This window comes from Sprattus sprattus (genome assembly GCF_963457725.1).
Source record: "Sprattus sprattus genome assembly, chromosome: 14".
In the NCBI taxonomy this organism is placed as follows: domain Eukaryota; kingdom Metazoa; phylum Chordata; class Actinopteri; order Clupeiformes; family Clupeidae; genus Sprattus; species Sprattus sprattus.
Genome location: NC_137912.1, coordinates 28,374,563 through 28,394,394, shown reverse-complemented (window position 1 = coordinate 28,394,394; position 19,832 = coordinate 28,374,563). Strand labels below are relative to the sequence as shown.

The 19,832-nt window shown below is 40.0% G+C and overlaps 1 protein-coding gene across 1 annotated transcript in view; it reads right to left on the bottom strand.

Annotated features, from left to right (window-relative positions):
• Positions 1–19,251, bottom strand: part of LOC308375587 (long-chain specific acyl-CoA dehydrogenase, mitochondrial-like) — a gene marked incomplete at both ends in the record, with an annotated part of 47,175 nt that extends 27,924 nt beyond the window's left edge. Inside the window, 4 exons of the mRNA XM_080851749.1 lie at positions 7,656–7,722; positions 11,580–11,744; positions 18,079–18,216; positions 19,079–19,251. Of these exons, the coding sequence (XP_080707875.1) occupies positions 7,656–7,722; positions 11,580–11,744; positions 18,079–18,216; positions 19,079–19,251 (543 nt within the window). The remainder of the gene's footprint in view (positions 1–7,655; positions 7,723–11,579; positions 11,745–18,078; positions 18,217–19,078) is intronic.
• Positions 19,252–19,832: the final 581 nt, after the last annotated feature.

The following is a 19,832-nucleotide window of genomic DNA, read 5'->3' as shown; positions in this document are numbered from 1 at the left end:
AACCAACACGCAGAGAATACAAGAAATTCTCTAACACTACAGGCTTACTTTCGTGCTGCAGCAACTACTGTCTGTCGGAGGGCCTGGGCCAGATGTGATTGGGCATCTCTTCGATACAAACCACCCACATCAATTACCACAGAAACCTATAGGCTGCATTTACTGCAGCATGTAGGACAGGTAGGTTGTGATTGAAGTACTGTGATACTGAATTTGTAGTAGGGCTGGGGGTAAACGATTATTTTCAAAACGATTAATCTGGCGATTATTTTATCGAATAGTCGACTAATCTAACGACTAATTGGACGATTAGTCTAACGATTATTTTTCTGTTGCTCGATTAAAACCATAATGTATCTCAAATAAATACCCCAAAAAATCTTAATAATATACTTTAATGAGCACCGTTTTGCACAGCAAAAGTCCAACAATGCATTTCATGTTTATCTAGAGTTCACAGTAAAAATGTTTGGTACTCAAATGAGCCCTATCACATTTGGATGTGGTGCTCATTAATTTAAATGTTTTCAGTGCTTATAAAAACATTCATTCATTGATGAGCACTGCGCACCACCTTATGTGCAGCCCTGTCCTGGACATTGCTTGGCTGCATTAGTTGACATTGGCGATCTAACGTGGTGGTGAATCATGATTCATACTACAAGCTGGCCAACGTTAGTCTAATGTTATGTGTTTGACTCGTAAATGACCACAGCATGAGTTAGCTCTCTGTGCCGTTTGTTGGTGCTTGGTTGGCGTGTTCTGCAGCCGTAAGTTAACGTTTACCAAACTGACACAGCTGTCTAGCCGCTGCCGCTATAGTAGCTAGCTAACGTAACTACTAGCAACCAAGCACGAACAAACTGCACGGAGAGCTAAGAAGATAGTTAGCTAGCACCACCGAAGTGCGCAGAGCTCAAGCTACACAACACACTGAACAAACGTTAAATACGAGACAATAGGGTGCGTTTGAGAATGGAGATAGAAACGCACCCCATTGTCTCTCGTGAAGGGGACAATAAGTAACGTTGGTTACATTAATTTAACGTTTGTTCAGTGTGTTGTGTAGCTTGAGCTCTGCGCACTGCGGTGGTGCTAGCAAACTATAGCTCTCCGTGCAGTTTGTTCGTGCTTGGTTGCTAGTAGTTAACGTTAGCTAGCTACTAGTGTGTCAGTTTAGTTAACGTTAACTTACGGCTGCAGAACACGGCAACTAAGCATGAACAAACGGCACAGAGAGCTAAGTCATGGTGTTGGTCAGCTTATAGTATGTATCATGATTCACTACGTTAGATCGCCAATATCAACTAATGGCGCCAAGCAATTCCCTGGGTTTCTGCTCTCTCAGTCCTTGCTCAATGTTTGTTTCTGTTTGGGTCAACCACGTGTATGTGGCGAAGCGTCGACGTAAAAATATGGCGTCGACGTAATTTTGAAATAGACGCGTCGACATCATCGACGCATCGCTACAGCACTAATTTGTAGGTGCCAGATGACAACATGTTTTACATCCAAGACACTTATACAGTGAGGAAAATTCAATTTCTCCTGGAAACGGCTGGCGATGTATATGTTACTATTATCCAAATGCCCAAAATGTTGGTGGCCAAGGTCTCATGAATTTCTCTCCCCAGATTTTGTGTAGGTTAGGTTGACCAGTCAATTGGTAATCTCATCAATAATTTAGGCCTATAAATCTTATCACGTGAAGTGGCAGGCCATATAATTTACAAAGGTGCTAACTTCAAATTCAGCAACAAACATTGTAGCTAGCAATCCATTGCTAATGTCCATAGTAAAGTGTACTTTTGATATTCTGTTTAATGCAGCTACAATGTTCAAATGTTTACACGATCATGAAGCATGGTTATATCTAGGCTTCAGCAGTTCAATGTTTAATCCCTCACCACAAGAGAATGGATTAGGTTACTATGAGGGGCCGTTCAGGACATAACTATTGAGACACTCTCCCCCTCACTACTGAGACACTCTCACACATACTAATGAAACACTTACATTCACTACTGAAACACTCACACATACATGCATAGTCTGTAAACCTATGCACGCTCATACAGGGGCGGAGATCCCATTTCATTGTAGGGGGGGACAATACATGGTAACATTTCAGAGAGTAATTCCGGGGGGGGGGGGGGGGGACATGAAAAAATTGCTAATTGCTTTCACGAGAGCTAGCATAAACTTCTAAATACCGAATTATCGTATCACATTTACAAACAGAAATTTGAAGTGATTTTTGAATAATCTAAACGGCATTAAATGAACTAACGCGAAATATCTACTCACAGACAAATAATGTCCAAAGTTCAAGAGAACTTGATGCTCAAAGTAAGTTCTAAAAAGGCTTAAGGACGTTTCGACTGGGAATTGAACTAGCAACCTTCTCAGTAACTCACAACCTCTCTATCCACTGTACCACTCCCACCCGATGCCGACAATACCAGTATTGTTTATTGATCCCACGAAAAAATGACATTAATTTTCTTTCAATTAATTTAACTAATCTGGAGAGGCACTGTCATGTAAACCTACGTTTATAAACAAGCATTAACCTGCCCCGGCAGGACCGTGTCCTAATTGTCTAGCTAGCTATCATAAGGGTGTTAATTACCTGCGTGCGTTCACGTTGTCATGTCAATCCATTAATAAACTTATGAATACTTGTGATTATCGATTGGAACTTCGTAAATGGAGTTTAGAAAAACTTCTTCTTACATGTTGTTACTACGTTCGAGAATGAGGTAAATATCTTGTATGTGTATCATAGCGGGAGGGGAATAGCCCTTTGGAAACAGCATACCCAAACCACTTTGAGGAATAGGGGGATCATGATATTTCAACACTTAAAAAGCAAATTATTTTACGTTTATAATAAGCAGCGCTTGTGTAGTCGTGCGTTTGTTTCATATTATTATTTGTATTTTTTTTTTCAATTTTGTTGAGGGGGGGACAACTTTATGCGAGGGGGGGACGTGTCCCGCCCGTCCCCCCGGTATCTCCGCCTATGCGCTCATGTATAAAATATTATACATACTCGTCTGAAACACTTACACATACATATGAGAAACACACACGCATACATATATACCTCTGTGCAGTGCTTAATTTGTCAAATAATGTCATGCACTCGCAGGTGCGTCATTGAGTCATTGTATTCTCAACACAACAAAATACACCAAGTCCTTGAAAATGGATCTCCGTCGCATCAAAAGATGAAAACAAATAGATAGGCTACCTCATAGATTATAGAGCTCCTGCGTCATGTGACTTTTGATTGTCGGACGCCATTTTGGCAGTAAACATTACGACCGGCGCCAGCCTTGAAGAGTTCATACCGAGCGAATATACGTATATAACTAATAATAATAAATAAATAAAATATAAATTAAGGTTGAAAATGACAGCCACTTAGGTTGGGTACGTTCAAAAACACAAACTAGCAAGTTACAGATGCACTGTAGTAGCTACCCAAGATAATAAACAAACATGCTAACGTGACACTGCCGTACCTAGTCAAGCTAATAAACAAACAATGCTAACGTGACACTGTCTATCAAACTGGGATAATTTAATACTTACCCTTGCAGTGATGATGCCAAAATTACAGAGATTAAATATAAGTGACCCATATAACGCTCCTGGGGTGCTTTTCAAGAGCATAACATCCTACAACGAAGAATATATTTACCTGACTTGCGCTACGCTGACATCCACAGCTATCTGCTCAATTTTCCCTTAGTTTATACTGGGGACTCCCTCAGAGCATACAAAGGGTTGGAGGCTTATAAATGGTGTCAGTCCGGCTTCGTAACACAACTTCGACTGTGGAGTCTTGCATCCAAAAACTTCGGCATCATCACTGCAAGGGTAAGTATTAAATTATCCCAGTTTGATAGACAGTGTCACGTTAGCATTGCTTGTTTATTAGCTTGACTAGGTACGGCAGTGTCACGTTAGCATGTTTGTTTATTATCTTGGGTAGCTACTGCAGTGCATCTGTAACTTGCTAGTTTGTGTTTTTGAACGTACCCAACCTAAGTGGCTGTGATTTTCAACCTTAATTTATATTTTTTGAATTTCATACATAGGTTAATCACTCCCAACGGCTAAATGACAGTCAACTGAAGCCGTGACTGCCAGTCAGTGCCTGTCAGATAACTGACGCGATTACTGCCAAAATGGCTACGCCCATCGTTTTTCGGCACGCGACCAGCAACTATGACGACAGGCGCAGGAACTCTATAGTAGGCCTAGTTAGAACAACAATCTGGCATGACAACTTGTCCACGTTAACAAATAGATACATATTATTAACCAGAACAATACCAAAATACCACAAAAACCATAATAATAATAAAGTTCATTTTGGCCTTCTTGCCCCTCTTCTCCGCAGCCACTTTCGCTAACTCCTCACAGATTTCACACACACACACACACACCTACATGTTTACACACAGGCGCGCGCCTGTCTCCGTGGCATGACAACAAACATTCAATGACTTGCACACTGCAACCAGCACAGTAGAGAATAATAAAGTTCATCTTACTTACATCTCAGTTGTTCAAAACAGCCCATACAGGATCCATAGGCTGGCCTATGGCGCTTAGCTTCCTTGTAAGCAGTACGGAAAATTCTGGTAGTTGTATATGGTCGGATTCGTTATTTATTATTATATTTGTCAGCGTGTCTTCTTTTGCCTTATTAACAATTTCGGATGCTATTGCATGCGCCTTTGTATTCCGATGCACACAGATTTTTTTTCGTAAGGTTCTTTTCTGTTTTGCAATGCCAGGCGCAGACGATTTAACTGTGCCAGAAACCCATTCTTTGACAAGCCGCATACCAGCGGTTTTGTCCGGACCCAGCGACCCCACTTCTTTGCACGTAGCACACCCCAGTCCTGTTTTGCCCACAGTCAGCCATGGATACGTTTTTTGTTTTTCTGTTCTTTGGTCCAAATTTCCCCATATTCTGCTTCACCTTCATGAGTAGCAACATCTTCCCGCTCACCATTCACTCTGACTGCTGTACTAGACCTAGCAGGTGCACTAGCTTCGCTAGCTTTAACTTCGCTAGCTTTAGCCGTCCCACCGTTATCTCCCTGATCCTCGGCAATTTCACTGAGCTGCTGCATTCTCCGCGGTCCTCACCACTGTCCACCGCAAGCTTGGGTCGTTTGGGATCAGGCTGTCCAGATGATTTAAAAAACATTAACAAACTTCCTTGCTTCTTCTTTTGCATTTTCCCTCACGAACACTCTACCACCGACGCTCAATAAACTCTATCAAATGGAACGGAAGTAGTGATGTGTCGTTCGTGAACGATTCGTTCATTTTGAACGAATCCTTACAACGACTCAAGAGTAACGAGTCCTCTCAAAAAAATTCGTTCTTTTTCTCGTTCATGGCCGCGCATCGGGACAACTGGGACTGTTGCATTGGCTAAGCCAAGGAAACATAAATGATTTGTTGAATGCAGGTCACGTAAAAATGATCCAAAGACCCGTATCCAAGAGACCCAGTCGGAAAAAGAACGAATCATTTCTGTTTCCTCTAGCTGACTGTACTGAGCCTATGCAGGTCACGTGGAAAAGGATCCAACGACCCATATCCAGCAGATGAACGAATCATAGATCCAAAGACACGGTTGTCAAAAGAACGAATCATTGAACGAAACAGACACGTTTGGCAAAAGAACGAAACATTGAACGAAAGACCGATATCCGGCAAAAGAACGAATCATTGAACGAAATACCCATATCCGGCAGATGAACGAATCATAGATCCAAAGACACGGTTGGCGAAAGAACGAATCATTGAACGAAAGACTGATATCCGGCAAAAGAACGAATCATTGAACGATATCCGGCAGATGAACGAAACGTTGATCCAAAGACGGTCGGGAGGTGAACGATTAGGTCATCTGCCGGATACAAGTATTTGGATAATTTTTCACGTGATCTGCATAGGCTCAGCATGGGAAGCTAGAGAAAACCGAAATGTTTCGTTCATTTTGACTGGGCTCTGGATATTTTTTCACATAACCTGCATAGGCTCAGAAGAGGAAACAGAAAGGACTTATTAACCCAGTTCACTTTCGAGTGTCTATGTTTAGTAAGACGTGAATGATATTCGTTCACAAGAAATAATTACAGGTTTAGTTATTTTAACTTTTTAAAACTTTACTTACAGTTCAGTGCATCGTAATTGTTTGCCGTGATCATTAAATGCTTATGTGATAATAAATGACCATTTCATCCAAACTTTCATAATATATTATTTGAATGCAGGAATTAGTATCTGCTGGTTTACATGTAGTAACCTCCATGAAAATATGATACGTGTTTGTAGTGGACGTATTTATGCAAGTGAATTGGCTATAAAATTTTAAAATGTTGAGTAGCGCCCCCCCCCGTTAAAATAAACGAGTGACTCGAAAAAAAGATTCGTTCAAAGATTCGAGTCGGTAAAATGATCCGAACTTCCCATCACTAAACAGAAGTGTGTGCACGCTCCTTTTCCGCAATATTATTTTGTTTATATTATTATATTATTTTGAGTATCTCGTTTCATGGGAGAATTGAGAAATCACCATGACAGATATTAAAACCAGATATTAAAACGAAACAAACTTTAATTTATGTATTTAATTATTTGATTTTTCACACACAAATCCAGATCCAGCTGGCGGAGAGCACGTCAGAGCTTCCGGAGCGTGCTGCCCCTTGCTCCCCCTCAAATTAAGCACTGCCTCTGTGTCATATACACATACATATGAAATGCTTACATGCTTACAAGTGAAACATTTATACGTATCTATCTGAAACACTCAAGCATGCACAAATGAAAATGCAGTAAATATATATACTGTATATTGTTGAACACAGTTTTTGTATGTATGCTCTAACATGAGGATGTGGAAGCGTAGTAACCATGAGAGCGTTTCAATAGTGAATGTAAGAGCGTTTCAGTTGTATGTATGAATTAAATTTCAAGGTCAAGGTCGTCAGTTACACCGGAAGGAGGAAGCAAAGAGTGCAGATTTTGAACAGCAGCAAAGCACCAATCTAAGCCAATGGTCAATGGTATGGCAGTGAGTCAGAGTGTGCCATTTCAGTGAATATTGATTGATATCAATCAATATTTTTTTTTCATGATTAAATATGAAGGTGCAACTTCTCACTACTTTGATCAGTATGCAGGCCTTCTACGTAATTGGCAATCTCTAGTTGAGGCTAGAATGATCAGAATGACCAGTCAAATGAAAATTCAAAAGGTAAATCAAACAAACATTACCTCAGGCAAACTTCTAGATGCTGCTACAGGTCAATCAGCTCTCTGATGCTGGTCGTCGGTTTCCTAAGACACGGCTAGGAACTCCAGAAGAGCCTCAAACTGAGACTGCACCGTTGCCATTGAGCAAGGTTTTGTGAATACGTCGCAATTTTTGTTTGACCTTTTTGTCATCCCTGATGTGCAAGGACAATCATTTCATGATTGGTACTGATTTAGCACAAAAAAAGTACCTGTGCCTATGCAAAAGCTAAGCATGATTATTAGGTGGTAGTATGAGAGAACAAACTTCATCAATGTAACAACACCATTATGGGAGGAATAAGTAATTTCATCCAAACCTTGTTTCCATTTAGTATCCAGTCACTGTCATCTTTCTTGGCATTGGTTCGCACACCCTGCAGATCACTGAATAAAATAAAAAGCAAAAGTTTTGACCAGAAGAAATCACACTCACACAAACATCTCCTAGTACTGTTACCTAGTACCATAGTGACTATTCTCACAAGCAGACAATTTGGCAATCCAAGTGAATTCATTCTGACATTAGATTTTGAGTTAACTGTGTACTGTGTGGATGCACCCCAAATGACACAGTTACATTTACATTAAGTCCTTTATCAGACGCTTTTGTCCAAAGCGACGTACAAGGGAGACGTACAACAGTTGATGATCAAAATTGTATGTAAATATGGATGATCACATTTCTATGTAGTTCCATATCATTTGAAAAGAGCCTATACAAACATGAACCAGTACAGCGCAGGGCAGGCCCCTTTCATGAGGTAAGACACAAGGATCTATGCAACTAAATGTTAATATAAAACTTTTTTGTGCTATATTAAAAGTAGTTTAAAGAATGAGAATAAAAACCAGCAGTCAGTTGAGTGCAAGTTGTAACAGGGTACCCGCGAGGTCTTAAAAACTTGAAAAAGTCTTAAATTTAGTATTCATAATTTAAGGCCTTGAAAAGGTATTATTTTTTGTCAACCGGTCTTAAATTTCGTCAACAGGTCTTAAATTTCGTTCATCAAGTCCACATTTGTTTATTGTTCGTTGTGACAACGAATCTTAGTACACCCAAACGTCGCATCCAAAATACCAGGCAACCCATATGACTCTGAACTGGCTGAGATGCTGACACGATAAAGGATAAAACTAGCTAACATTAGCTATTCACTAGCTGCGCTAGCTAGCTAGACAGTTATCTAGGACACTGCCCTGTCAGGGACAGGGTAATGCTAGTTAATAAGCTTCTGCTATCACAGGCAACAGTGGAGCGGGGCTTTTGGGTGATTAAAGAAATTGAAACGTCTAACGTTAAAGAACACACTGTTGTACAGGGATGCAACAACAGTTTCAGCGACTCCCGTTTTTTTCACGGCAGTTTGGGTGACTTGATTATAATTTCATCAACACTAATTCTGGATTGACTCCACCAAACATCAAATCAGCAGCGATTATTTCCCAAACCCTCAAAAGCTGTTGCAATTGAGATTTTAACTTTACTTTCTGTTTGAAGATAAGGTAGCATAGTGTTGAAGAAGGGGGTAGTTGGACAACTTAAAATTAATATATGAGATTGAACAACATAAACCCCTATACAGATAAAATAAATTAACAAGGATAGCAAAACCGATTGATAACGGCAGAAAGGCGTGCAGGACAGGACGTCAGATCACAGTGACACAGGCAGTTTTTTTCCCCATTATATGTGAAGGCTGCGATATTCATAACACTTTATTCAGTCTTACTGGTGGTCCTTTTGTAGTACCAGGTGCACTTCGTTGTTGCCTATGTACTGTTCTCACTACGTGTTTAGCATTACATAGCATAACTATGTTTCTTGATAACAGCTGTTGCCATTTCCACGAGAGGAACATTTGAATGATGTCAAAGTAAAAGTCTAATGCTAAACGGTGTTTGTTTCCATAACAACAATACAAGTAATACACATTTAACAGCCTATTTTGCTAAATTTTTGCTATTTTTATTTGGCATGTTGGTGAGGTTATTATTTTAGAGGACCATTTCTCAATGGTTTTGTTATTTAATGAAGGTTTGTTTATTAATAACTTATTTTTAACAAATAACTCAATTATAATTACAAAGAGGGAAATTCGCAGCTCTATCACAACTTCCAGCTTGCTCCCGCAATTTAATTGCAACAAACACCTCAAAAACACAGCAACTTTTATGGAAAAGCTCCCGCTATAATAAGTTGGCTGAACTCATCATACTGGATGAACAGATTTCTGCCAAAAGCGCAGAGCTCCAAAGGCTGTAGTGGGATCTGTTGTATTACAACCGTACACAGGTTCACCCACAGACGTATCCAGACACGAATGCACACACACACACACACACACACACACATGTACACAAACACACACTCACACGTTCACCCCTCACAGCTATTGTTTTAAATGGTTCTGTCTTATGATTACATTTTTTAATTTTAGTCATCAGGAAAGGTGCGATGTTGGTCTTAAATTTCATCTAAAGTGGTCTTGAAAAGGTCTTAAAAAGTCTTAAATTTGAGATAAAAAATCCTGGGGGTACCCTGTGTAATCTTTGCCTGGTTCAAGTTTACAAACTATTAATCGGTTGCACCACACGAATAGTTTAAACTTAACACTAAGTTGTGACTTAAATCTTACACCTCCTCATCCATTGTTAAAAAGTTGATAACATGGCTATTTTAACTAGCCTGACGATGTCATACTCATAATTCTAGTCAGAATATGAGTCTGAGACCGGACCACTGGGCTGTGATTATGGGGCGTGTTTCAACGAACCAGGAAAGAAAATTCCTCTTCGCTGAATTGGATACCTAGAACCAATCAGAGCAACGTAGTATTATTACCATCTGATAGATTAAACTTTTACCTGATCCCGTAGGAAGGACGGCAAAAACATCTTTTCAATCGACAAATGCCTTGATCGCGTTTCTCTGTTCCTCTTTCAAAATGAATGCGCTGTCAATATCTGTTGAGATATGCCTGCTCACGTTACTTAATTAGCACTCAAGGCTAGAAGCTACCATTAGTTTTAATGTTTTTTTTTGTCTACGCTGTTAGCATAACCTTTCAATAATGGTCTAGAGTGAATAAGTTAAGACCTACAATCCTAGGCAACATTGGTGTTGCGTATACACAACTAACGAGTCAATGTAGACATAAAAAAAGTCGTGTAGATACCTTAAATCATATCAAATATGTCCCACTAAGCTCCCGAGACGGCGCCATCTTTGTTCGATGTATACCGGTATTCTATCTATGTCTGTCCATCAACGTATAAAGCCCGCCCTTACAATTTGAATGGTCAGATCCCTTTTCGGGGCCGTTTAAACCCTCCCAACTAGCTCGACTCCAGACTGAATCTCCCAGACCAAAAATTTTGTGGGCGGAGTTCAGGCTGGTATCCAGGCTATATTTTAACCATTAGGAAGATGAAATTCAACACGGTATATACAAGACAAGTTCAATTTGGGCCTTACTTAAACGCTCTCCCAAGGGAGAGAAATGTAATAGTCCTTGTTCCTCTTGCAGATTGCACTTAGATCACACCGTGTACTTGGCTGTCTTGATATACAGTACAAAATATAGACAGGTTTTGCCCATGTTCTTCACTTAACACTAGCTGCCCTCCAGTCTACATTTAGTTTTCTGACAACTTAGCATCAAAATCAAGACAGTTTGGACGTACTGACAAGGAGAGATATTTGAGGGTGACTTTATTTTGTATGCACTAGGAGGTAGGTGAATATGGCCATCTAGAGGTGGTTCAGACATGACTTTACTAGAATTACGTATACAGAAAATCGTTAAATGGCTCCTATTTACGGATCATGCAATTACAATTTGATATTCTAAAATGTAGCCGCTTTATGGATTCTTGCTTGGAATCGGGGCTTTCACAGTATTTATGCTGATAGCTTAACTACTGGCATATTCATTTTAAAAGACTACATGCTACTGTGACTTATTATTGCCATGAGAGGTTTTAGGAGAAGCAGCATCTTTAGCTGCATAATCTTAGGCATACAGTCCACTTGTATTTGTGTGCTTTCTTCATAATCTATTGATAATTTTGTTAACATCTTAAAGACTTTCACTTTAAACACTACATATAGGATGTTTGAAACTAAGGAGGTATTTCAATACTGGATTCACTGCTTTGTGCTTTATTCCTGTAAGGCATCTGGTGGAAAGCCTAATTTTAGATTAGATTAGACTGGACTGAGAGAAGGGAGACCTGGTCACCTGCCCGCTCCTGGTTCCGTCATGGCAATGGCTCCAATGGATTTCCCAGCAACCATTAGGGGGATGAATCGCTCAATTTGAGCTTGGCTGCCATAGTGACTGATGTATGGGATCACGATGTCAGAGTGGAGAGAGAATCCAGGCCCTGAACAGTTTGAGTACATCCTAAGAATGGCAAAAAATAAGATAAACCAATTAAAGGCACAATAAAACATTTGTTTCTATATTGAAATACATACATACATAAACACTGTTCCTTCACCAATGTTTCTAGTACAGATCCCCCATGACTCTTTGTTAATGCCCTTACAGGAGATGGAGCTCCCCATTGCACGCCTCACCTCATGGATGCCTTCACAGCTGCTGAGGGTATCAAACGATCACTTTTTAAATATTAAATAATTATTACCTCCGCCAGGAGGTTATGTTTTCACCCCTGTATGTTTGTTTGTGAACAGGATTACGCAGAAACGCATGGACCGATTTCCATCAAACTTTGTGGGGAGATTGGGTAATATAGATTTTCAGATGTCAAGGTCAAAGGTCAAGGTCACAAGGCGGAGGTTTGCATTCTCTGAATGCTCCCATTCTTGCTTAATAATGTTTTACCCTTTTATTGCTTTTATAAATCAATCATGGTCAATATAAGTTGGCTTTTTTTACCTCCCAAAAAAATTACAAATAAGCCCACTTTAATGTCAAATTGAACACAGATTTCTACACAGTAAGGTCAATTAAATAAAAATATGTAATGTAAAATAAGTGATTGCATAAGTATTCACCCCCTTTAAAGTGATTGTCCTGATTCAACAGAGGTCCAGCCAATAGGCTTGGTGTACGCCATTCTCAGTGTGGGCTGTTTGTTTCCTGTTTAGCCAGGGGTGTTTGAACCTGCCACTATTCTGAATGTAATTAGTGTCTACACTCAAAAAAATGATTTTGTGCCATAATTAACTTTAAGCTTAACATTTAAAGTAAACCTGTTTAAAGTAAATACATAATATATTATATTCATCCATTGTCAGGGCTCTTCTCGGGGATTGAACCCGAGTAGCTGGGTTTGTGAAGCAGCGTCTTAGCCAGGTGAGCTATTGAGGACCCAGTTGCAGGATGTCGTTTGGAGTTTAGTTTCTTTTTATTTTCAAAAACACAAAAGATACTTCCACCGGAGAAACTCCAAAAACACAAAAGAACAGCAAAAAGGGCAAAAAGTAGTGATGTTACAAATGAACCCGAGGCTTCGGAGCTTGTGTCGTGAAAATGAAGCACTTCCTGACCGGAGCGCGTATCGAGGCTTGTATCGTTTTGCCGAGATTACGTCACCGGTGACGTCTGAAGCCTCATTTGAATCAAGTGCTTCACCAAGTGGTTCGTTCGTTCACTTTTCGCGGGACGCTTCGACTATACGACGTCCCAAAACTCATCTTGTAATCGTGGTAGTTATTGTCAGTGGTTGGAGAATTGGCGATAGTTGGAGATTTAGCTGTAGTTGGAGATTTAGATTGTTTGGTGTTGTTGGTAGTAGTAGGCTATATAATATTTGAGATAGAGTTATAGAGCTAGTTAGGAAGAGAAAGAACTTGATCCAGTTGCACAAAGCACTTTCTCCCTCTTTTCAGTGCCCTGCACTGACCAGTTGTCCAAAAGCACTCATTGGCTTTACAAAAGTAGCCTACTGACCAGTATTCAAAAAGCACTTTCACTCTATTCCAACGGCATAGAGAGTAAAGATAATTAACAGGCTTTTTATTTTAATCTAAAGCACCGTTTAAAATTCGCTTTGGTCAGGAATCGAAACTAAACAGATCAACGTTGAAGCCGGCGTCACTTACCGTTGTACCACCATATATTTCTTTAAGATGAGATCGAACTATTATTAGAACAAAGAATACAAAAATAAATATTTTATTGTCATTGTATTCACCTGCAATGAAATTTGAATTAATGGAGAACCGTTTTCTTCCACCATACGTTTGTGTGCATGTTATTTTAGCAGGCCTTGCGCACCACAACAAATTTAACAAATTCACTGTCCCGAGAAAATCTTTCTTACACCGTATTTTTATTGACCTGCAGGTGTCACTAGAGAGCGAACGACGCTTCGAGTAGTGAACCTTTTTTCGACACGTCTGGCTGGAAAGCTTCGAGGGTTCATGAAGCTTCATTTCGCCATCACTAGCAAAAAGCATCAACTAAATAATATACTAAATGTAGACAATGTCACAAAGACAAGAAGCAGCTTGAGAGCTGCAGTAAGACTACGTGTTTGAGAGCACGACCAAAAACACATGGGGACAAAAAACAATCCAACGACCAGAGACAGAGCAGGGAAACTAGCCAGGTATTTAACTCCTGGCTAATCAAGGAAAGTGGCAATACATGACAGGTGAGGACACAGAGGGAAACCAGCGAGGGCACACAATGGGCTACAGGTGAGGGCACACAATCACAACAAAAGCACATGTGGACACACAATCACAACAGAAGCACATGAGGACATATAACAAACACGGAAATCACAAAGTCCTTTTGGCCACCAGATGCCGCCAAAGTGGCAACTTATGGCAATCGCTGCCCAAAGTCCTGACATCCATATACATTAAATACAACACAAACCAGTTAAATAGGAAATGAAATTGATTTATTCACATTAAGTCTATTTAATCGTTTTAAATTAAACCTGTTTGAAGTAAATACATCATATATTATATTCATCCATATACATTAAATACAACACAAACCAGTTAAATAGGAAATTAAATTGATTTATTCACATTACGTCTATTTAATAGTTTTAAATTAAACCTGTTTGAAGTAAATACATCATATATTATATTCATCCATATACATTAAATACAAATTAAATTGATGTATTCACATTAAGTCTATTTAATTGTTTCACTGGATCCACCTGAAGCACGCAGGGGGCACACCATTCTTTCATTCCAGAACCAGCAATGCAACAGACCTCGTGCTGATGGATGGACCGAGTTTGGTAAGCTTTTTATCCATTTAAGTTAACTAGAAACCGATTATTTATTAGATGTCCACATGTTTAATGGGTAACATTAGAATAGATTTTCTGTACTGAATATAAGCGTTTCTTTATTCATTTAGGCGAGTTGGCACTGTAACTAGCACTAGCTAACGATTTAGCTAACTAGCTGGGTAACCTGGCTAGGAAAATAGTCATTAACACCATATGCTATGTATTGCTTTCACAATGGTATCGCAAATCCCTTGGCTTATGTTGTGCAACGGCTTGTGCCCTTAGCATTTTGGCAAGGTTTACGTAGGTTGGTAAGGTTGCTACTAGCACTAGTTAACGACATTGGCACTGCCAAAGCATTTAATGTAGCTAGCTATCGTATTTTCATGTCCCCGCGATTGACTGGCTCCTGGCCGTTTAGGTGCAATCGAGGGAGTGGTTGCCGTCCACGTCCAGACCACGGCCGGACTTACATTATCGTCTACTTTTCCTCAATTTTCATATTCAGGCATTCTCTCTTTGGATTTGCGGCACTTTGTGAAAACCAGGGCAACCTCTTAATAGTAAGTATGAGTGGCATTTTTTTTTTGTTGGGTTTTCTCTACTAAAATATTGATCAGCTAATCTGTCCCTTCCACCCTTTCTTTTTTTTTCTGCAGGTTTGTGTGAATTGTGAATTCCTTGTAGAATATCCGATCTTAGCTTTGGCGGAGGGATAAGAAGAGTACCACTTGTGCTGAACTCTGTATTTGCTTGTTGTAGCTGAATTTCAGCAGAATACGAAAACTGAGGTACAGTGAAGACTATTTAAGCCCAAAAGTTAAAATGTATGCATTTACACCATGAAGACCCAAAGAACACTCAAAGCAACTCAGAGAAAAGGTTATTGAAAAGTACAAGTCAGGGGAAGGATACAAATGTCCAAGGCACTAAACATCCCCTGGAATTCTGTTTAATCTGTCACTCAAGAAATGGAAGGCATATGGCAAATCTGCCTAGAGCAGGCCGTCCTCACAAACTGAGTGACCGTGCAAGAAGGAGACTAGTGAGAGAGGAAACCAAGACACCTATGACTACTCTGAAGGAATTACAAGCTTCAGCAGCTGAGATGGGAGTGACTCTTCATACAACAACTGACAAAAAGCTCCACTTTGGTCTCATCAGACCACAGAACCTTCTTCCACTTGACCATGGAGTCTCCCACATGCCTTTTGGCGAACTCTAGTCAATATTTGGTATGACAATGTCTCTCTTCCATAAAGCTTTGATTGGTGAAGTATCCGGGCAACAGTTGTTGTATTCAGAGTCTCTCCAATCTGGAAATTTACTGGAAACTTTCCACCCCTTTGCAACCCAAAAGGGCACTGATTGAATGGCATGACAGTGAAGCCACTGGAGGGCACCCTGCTGACCAGAAGACCACACAGAAAGTTGTAGAAAACCATAGCTGTAGCACCCACACTACACTTATCAAGGTCAAGGGTCCCTGGCAAATCCTGGGTGTTGATCTAATTGGGCCACTTCCTGAGACGTGCAAGGGCTACACCTACGTATGTATTAACAATGACTTGTTTGTTTTCCAAGTGTGTCATGGCTAGGCCTCTGAGAGGGGATAGAAGGCTCCAGAGTTTGCAATGAAGGTTACTGACACTTTTGGCACCAAGGCAGAGAGTTTGTGAATACGGAATGTATTGCCAAACATCTTGAACGTGTGAACATGTGGACACATGTCAAATTGAGTGTTTTTCAATTCAATTTATTACGCATTTACGAAGCAGATTAACAATACACTTCTTGATGTCTTTTGGTAACTTCTGTCTACCACTCACAGAGCAATGTTCTAGGATTGTCATCCCAGTCCCCTGACTTGAAGATCATTGAAAATGTATGGAATGATCTGATACGGGCTGTCTACGCCTGGCAACCATCAAACTGGAGACATTTTGTAAGGAGAAATGGTCCAAAACACCTGCAGCTAGAATTCAGGGACTTATCAGTGACTATAAGAAATGTCTACAAGCTGTTATTTCAGCAAAGGGAGGCTCTACCAAGTATTGATGTGATTAATCCATTGGGGTGCCTACATGTTTGCACATATCTGTTATTTTTATGATGCACACCACATTGTTTCTGTTGATTCAATAAATGTTATTACAGATCTAAAATGTTACTTAACCCATAAAGTATACATTATGTCCAAATTAAATTGCTGCTTTGAAAGACCAGCAGATTATAATCTGAAATAATGATAATTATCAGGGGTGCCCAAACCTTTGCATAAAACTGTACAGTATATAGTGTATACCCACTAAGCTGTTCTATAAATACTTGAATGCTCTCTCCCCACCTTATCCTCCATCAATTTTGGTATGCATCATGTTTATACCATGTTTGGTGTATACAGTTGCAATCAAAATTATTCAACCCCCATGGCGTTTTAGGCTTGTTGGCAAATTGAACAATTTTTCAGCTATTTGCAATAAACAAAGTAGACAACAACAGTTGAAATAGTTCAATAAAACTAATATTACCATGGTTTTCATCCAAATTCAACACAAAATGCTACTTTTAATCCCTACTGCAATCTCAAAATGATTAACCACCTGTCTCAGACACACCTGGTGCAACTAATCGAGGGATTCATTAGTTCAAGTGTGCTTGCGATAGAACACATAAATACCTGGACTGGCTAGGGGTTTGTTGTGACGTTTGATTGGATGTAAGAAGGATGGCTGAGTCAAAAGAATTGTCCAAAAAGTTCAGAGAAGAGATCATTGCCTTGCACAAACAAGGAAAATGATACAAAAAGATAGCAAAAGCACTGAATGTCTCTAGAGATACAGTTGGAAGCATAGTTTGCAAGTTCAAAGTTGAAGGAACAGTGGCTACACTACCTGGACGTGGCAGAAAGAGGAAGCTATCAGCGGCTGCCACCAGATTCCCGAGGAGGCAAGTGGTCAAAACTCTTTGAGTGACTGCAAAACACCAGCAGCAAGACTTGGTGGCAGCAGGCAATGAGGTTTTGGTTTGCACAGTGAGGCGCATACTAAACACTGAAGGGTTCCATGCTTGGACTCCAAGAGGCACACCACTACTGACCCAAAAGCACAAGAGAAGTCAGCTCCAATATGCTGAAAACCATATAAATAAGCCACCAAAGTTTTGAAATTCTGTTCTGTGGAGCGATGAAACAAAACTGGAACTTTTCAGGAAGAATGAAGCATATGCTGAAAAGAACACCCTGCCTAAAGTGGCTCAGTGATGCTCTGGGGCTGCTTTGCTCTGAGTACACTATTATAGTCCACAATGATTACTAGTCAGAGTACCCTATTATAGTCCACAATGATTACTAGTCAGAGTACCCTATTATAGTCCACAATGATTACTAGTTAGCTACTGGAAGAAACTGAACATGCATATCCTAGTTATAGCTGTTATACTGATGGTGACACAATCTGAGAAGGAGAGTCCAGCCCCATAACTGGAGTTTGAATAAAGAAACATACTCACTGTTCCTCCCACACCACAGCAGCAGACTGCAGATCCGCTCCAAGGCCTCCATGTTCCTCCGGGGTGAAGACTCCCAAGAGACCATACTCTCCTGCCTTCTCCCACACCTCTCTGCTTACCTGGCCCGCTTTTTCCCACCTACACCAACATTACTTCAGTTGGACAAAATTGCTAAATAAAGGTCAAAACTCATAGCTCAAGGCTCTAAACTATGGTCAGCGAGTGCATGACCAGTTTAGATTAATGGCTAGAGGCATGATGGCATGTTTCTGTTACTAAATATTGTTAGTGTCCACCAAAGCCGAACTGAGAAAAGAAATGCTGCTGCCATATCAACGTTTTCAGACTCAGTGGAAATGCGCTTCCTGGTTAAGACGTGCTTTTATGAGGCGGAAATTACCCTGCAAATCAGAGATGTGCGCTCGCCAGGCAGTTTAGTAAATACAACGCAATACATCATTAGGCGCACTCCTCCCATTAAATAGCGCTTCACGCCTACGTTACCACCCACGTTTCGGAACCATCCGACCTGTTTGCAGGTACACACCTTCAAAGCGTTAATATGCGACTCTACTCAAATGCGCCCCCTTAGTAAATACCGTTTTATGTTTACGACCGCTATTTTACAAATGGGCGCAATCCTGTTAGTAAATCAGGCCCTTAATGTGTAAGTGCATTAATGAAACTTAACTTAATGTGTACGTTCATTTGTGAAACAAAAGTTAAATGTGTAAGTGCATTTATGAAACTTAACTTAATGTGTAAGTGCATTTATGAAACTAAAGTTAATGTGTACATGCATTTATGAAACTAAACTGAAATGTGTACGTGCATTTATGAAACTAAAGTTAAATGTGTAAGTGCATTTATGAAACTAAAGTTAAATGTGTAAGTTAATTTATGAAACTTAACTTAATGTGTAAGTGCATTTATGAAACTAAAGTTAATGTGTACGTGCATTTATGAAACTAAACTTAAATGTGGAAGTGCATTTCCTTACTCTTTATGGTGTGGCATCACCTCCTCCTCAAAGAACCTGCGCACACTCTTACGGAAGAGGTCATGTTCCTCAGAGAAAATCTGCCTCGTTCCAATATCCATCATGGACTTTGCACTTGAGGTTTCAAGACGATAGGAATCCACTGTTTTCTGTTGTTTGGAATGAGTACCCATGTGTTGAAATCTAGGATTAAGAAAAATACATTTTGTGAAACTAAGGCCCAATCTCAATACTTCCCCTTACCCCTTATCTTACCCCTTACCCTTGAAATTGCGCGTTCATGTGAGAGCTAGTGGTGTCTCAATACCCAACTTGATCAAGATTAAGGGGTAAGGTTAAGGGGTGTATGGCCCTCGTTTTTGAGATGATCGGAGGGCTACCTTAACTCCAAGGGCTATCCCAGAGCACACCGCGAAACCAGCTCGGGAATTTTCAAAAAAACATGGCTGCTTGAAGCGAGGAATATTTTACATGAATAAAGCTATCTACACAACTTTTTATATGTTTATAATGACTCGGTTTGATCTGAAATGTGCTACTCGAACGATGTATAGTATTGTCGGTCTTAACTGAAGCTTTCAAACGGTAGTTTTAGGATACATTTAGCGCGTATACCACCACTCCATTGGCTTATATGGTAGCTTGCCAGCTATCATGCTACATACCGTTAGCCTCATAGCATAATTGCCTAAGTCATATTTCAATGTTTTTGGGAAACAAGAAAAAACACATTTTTTAGAAATCACATTGGTGT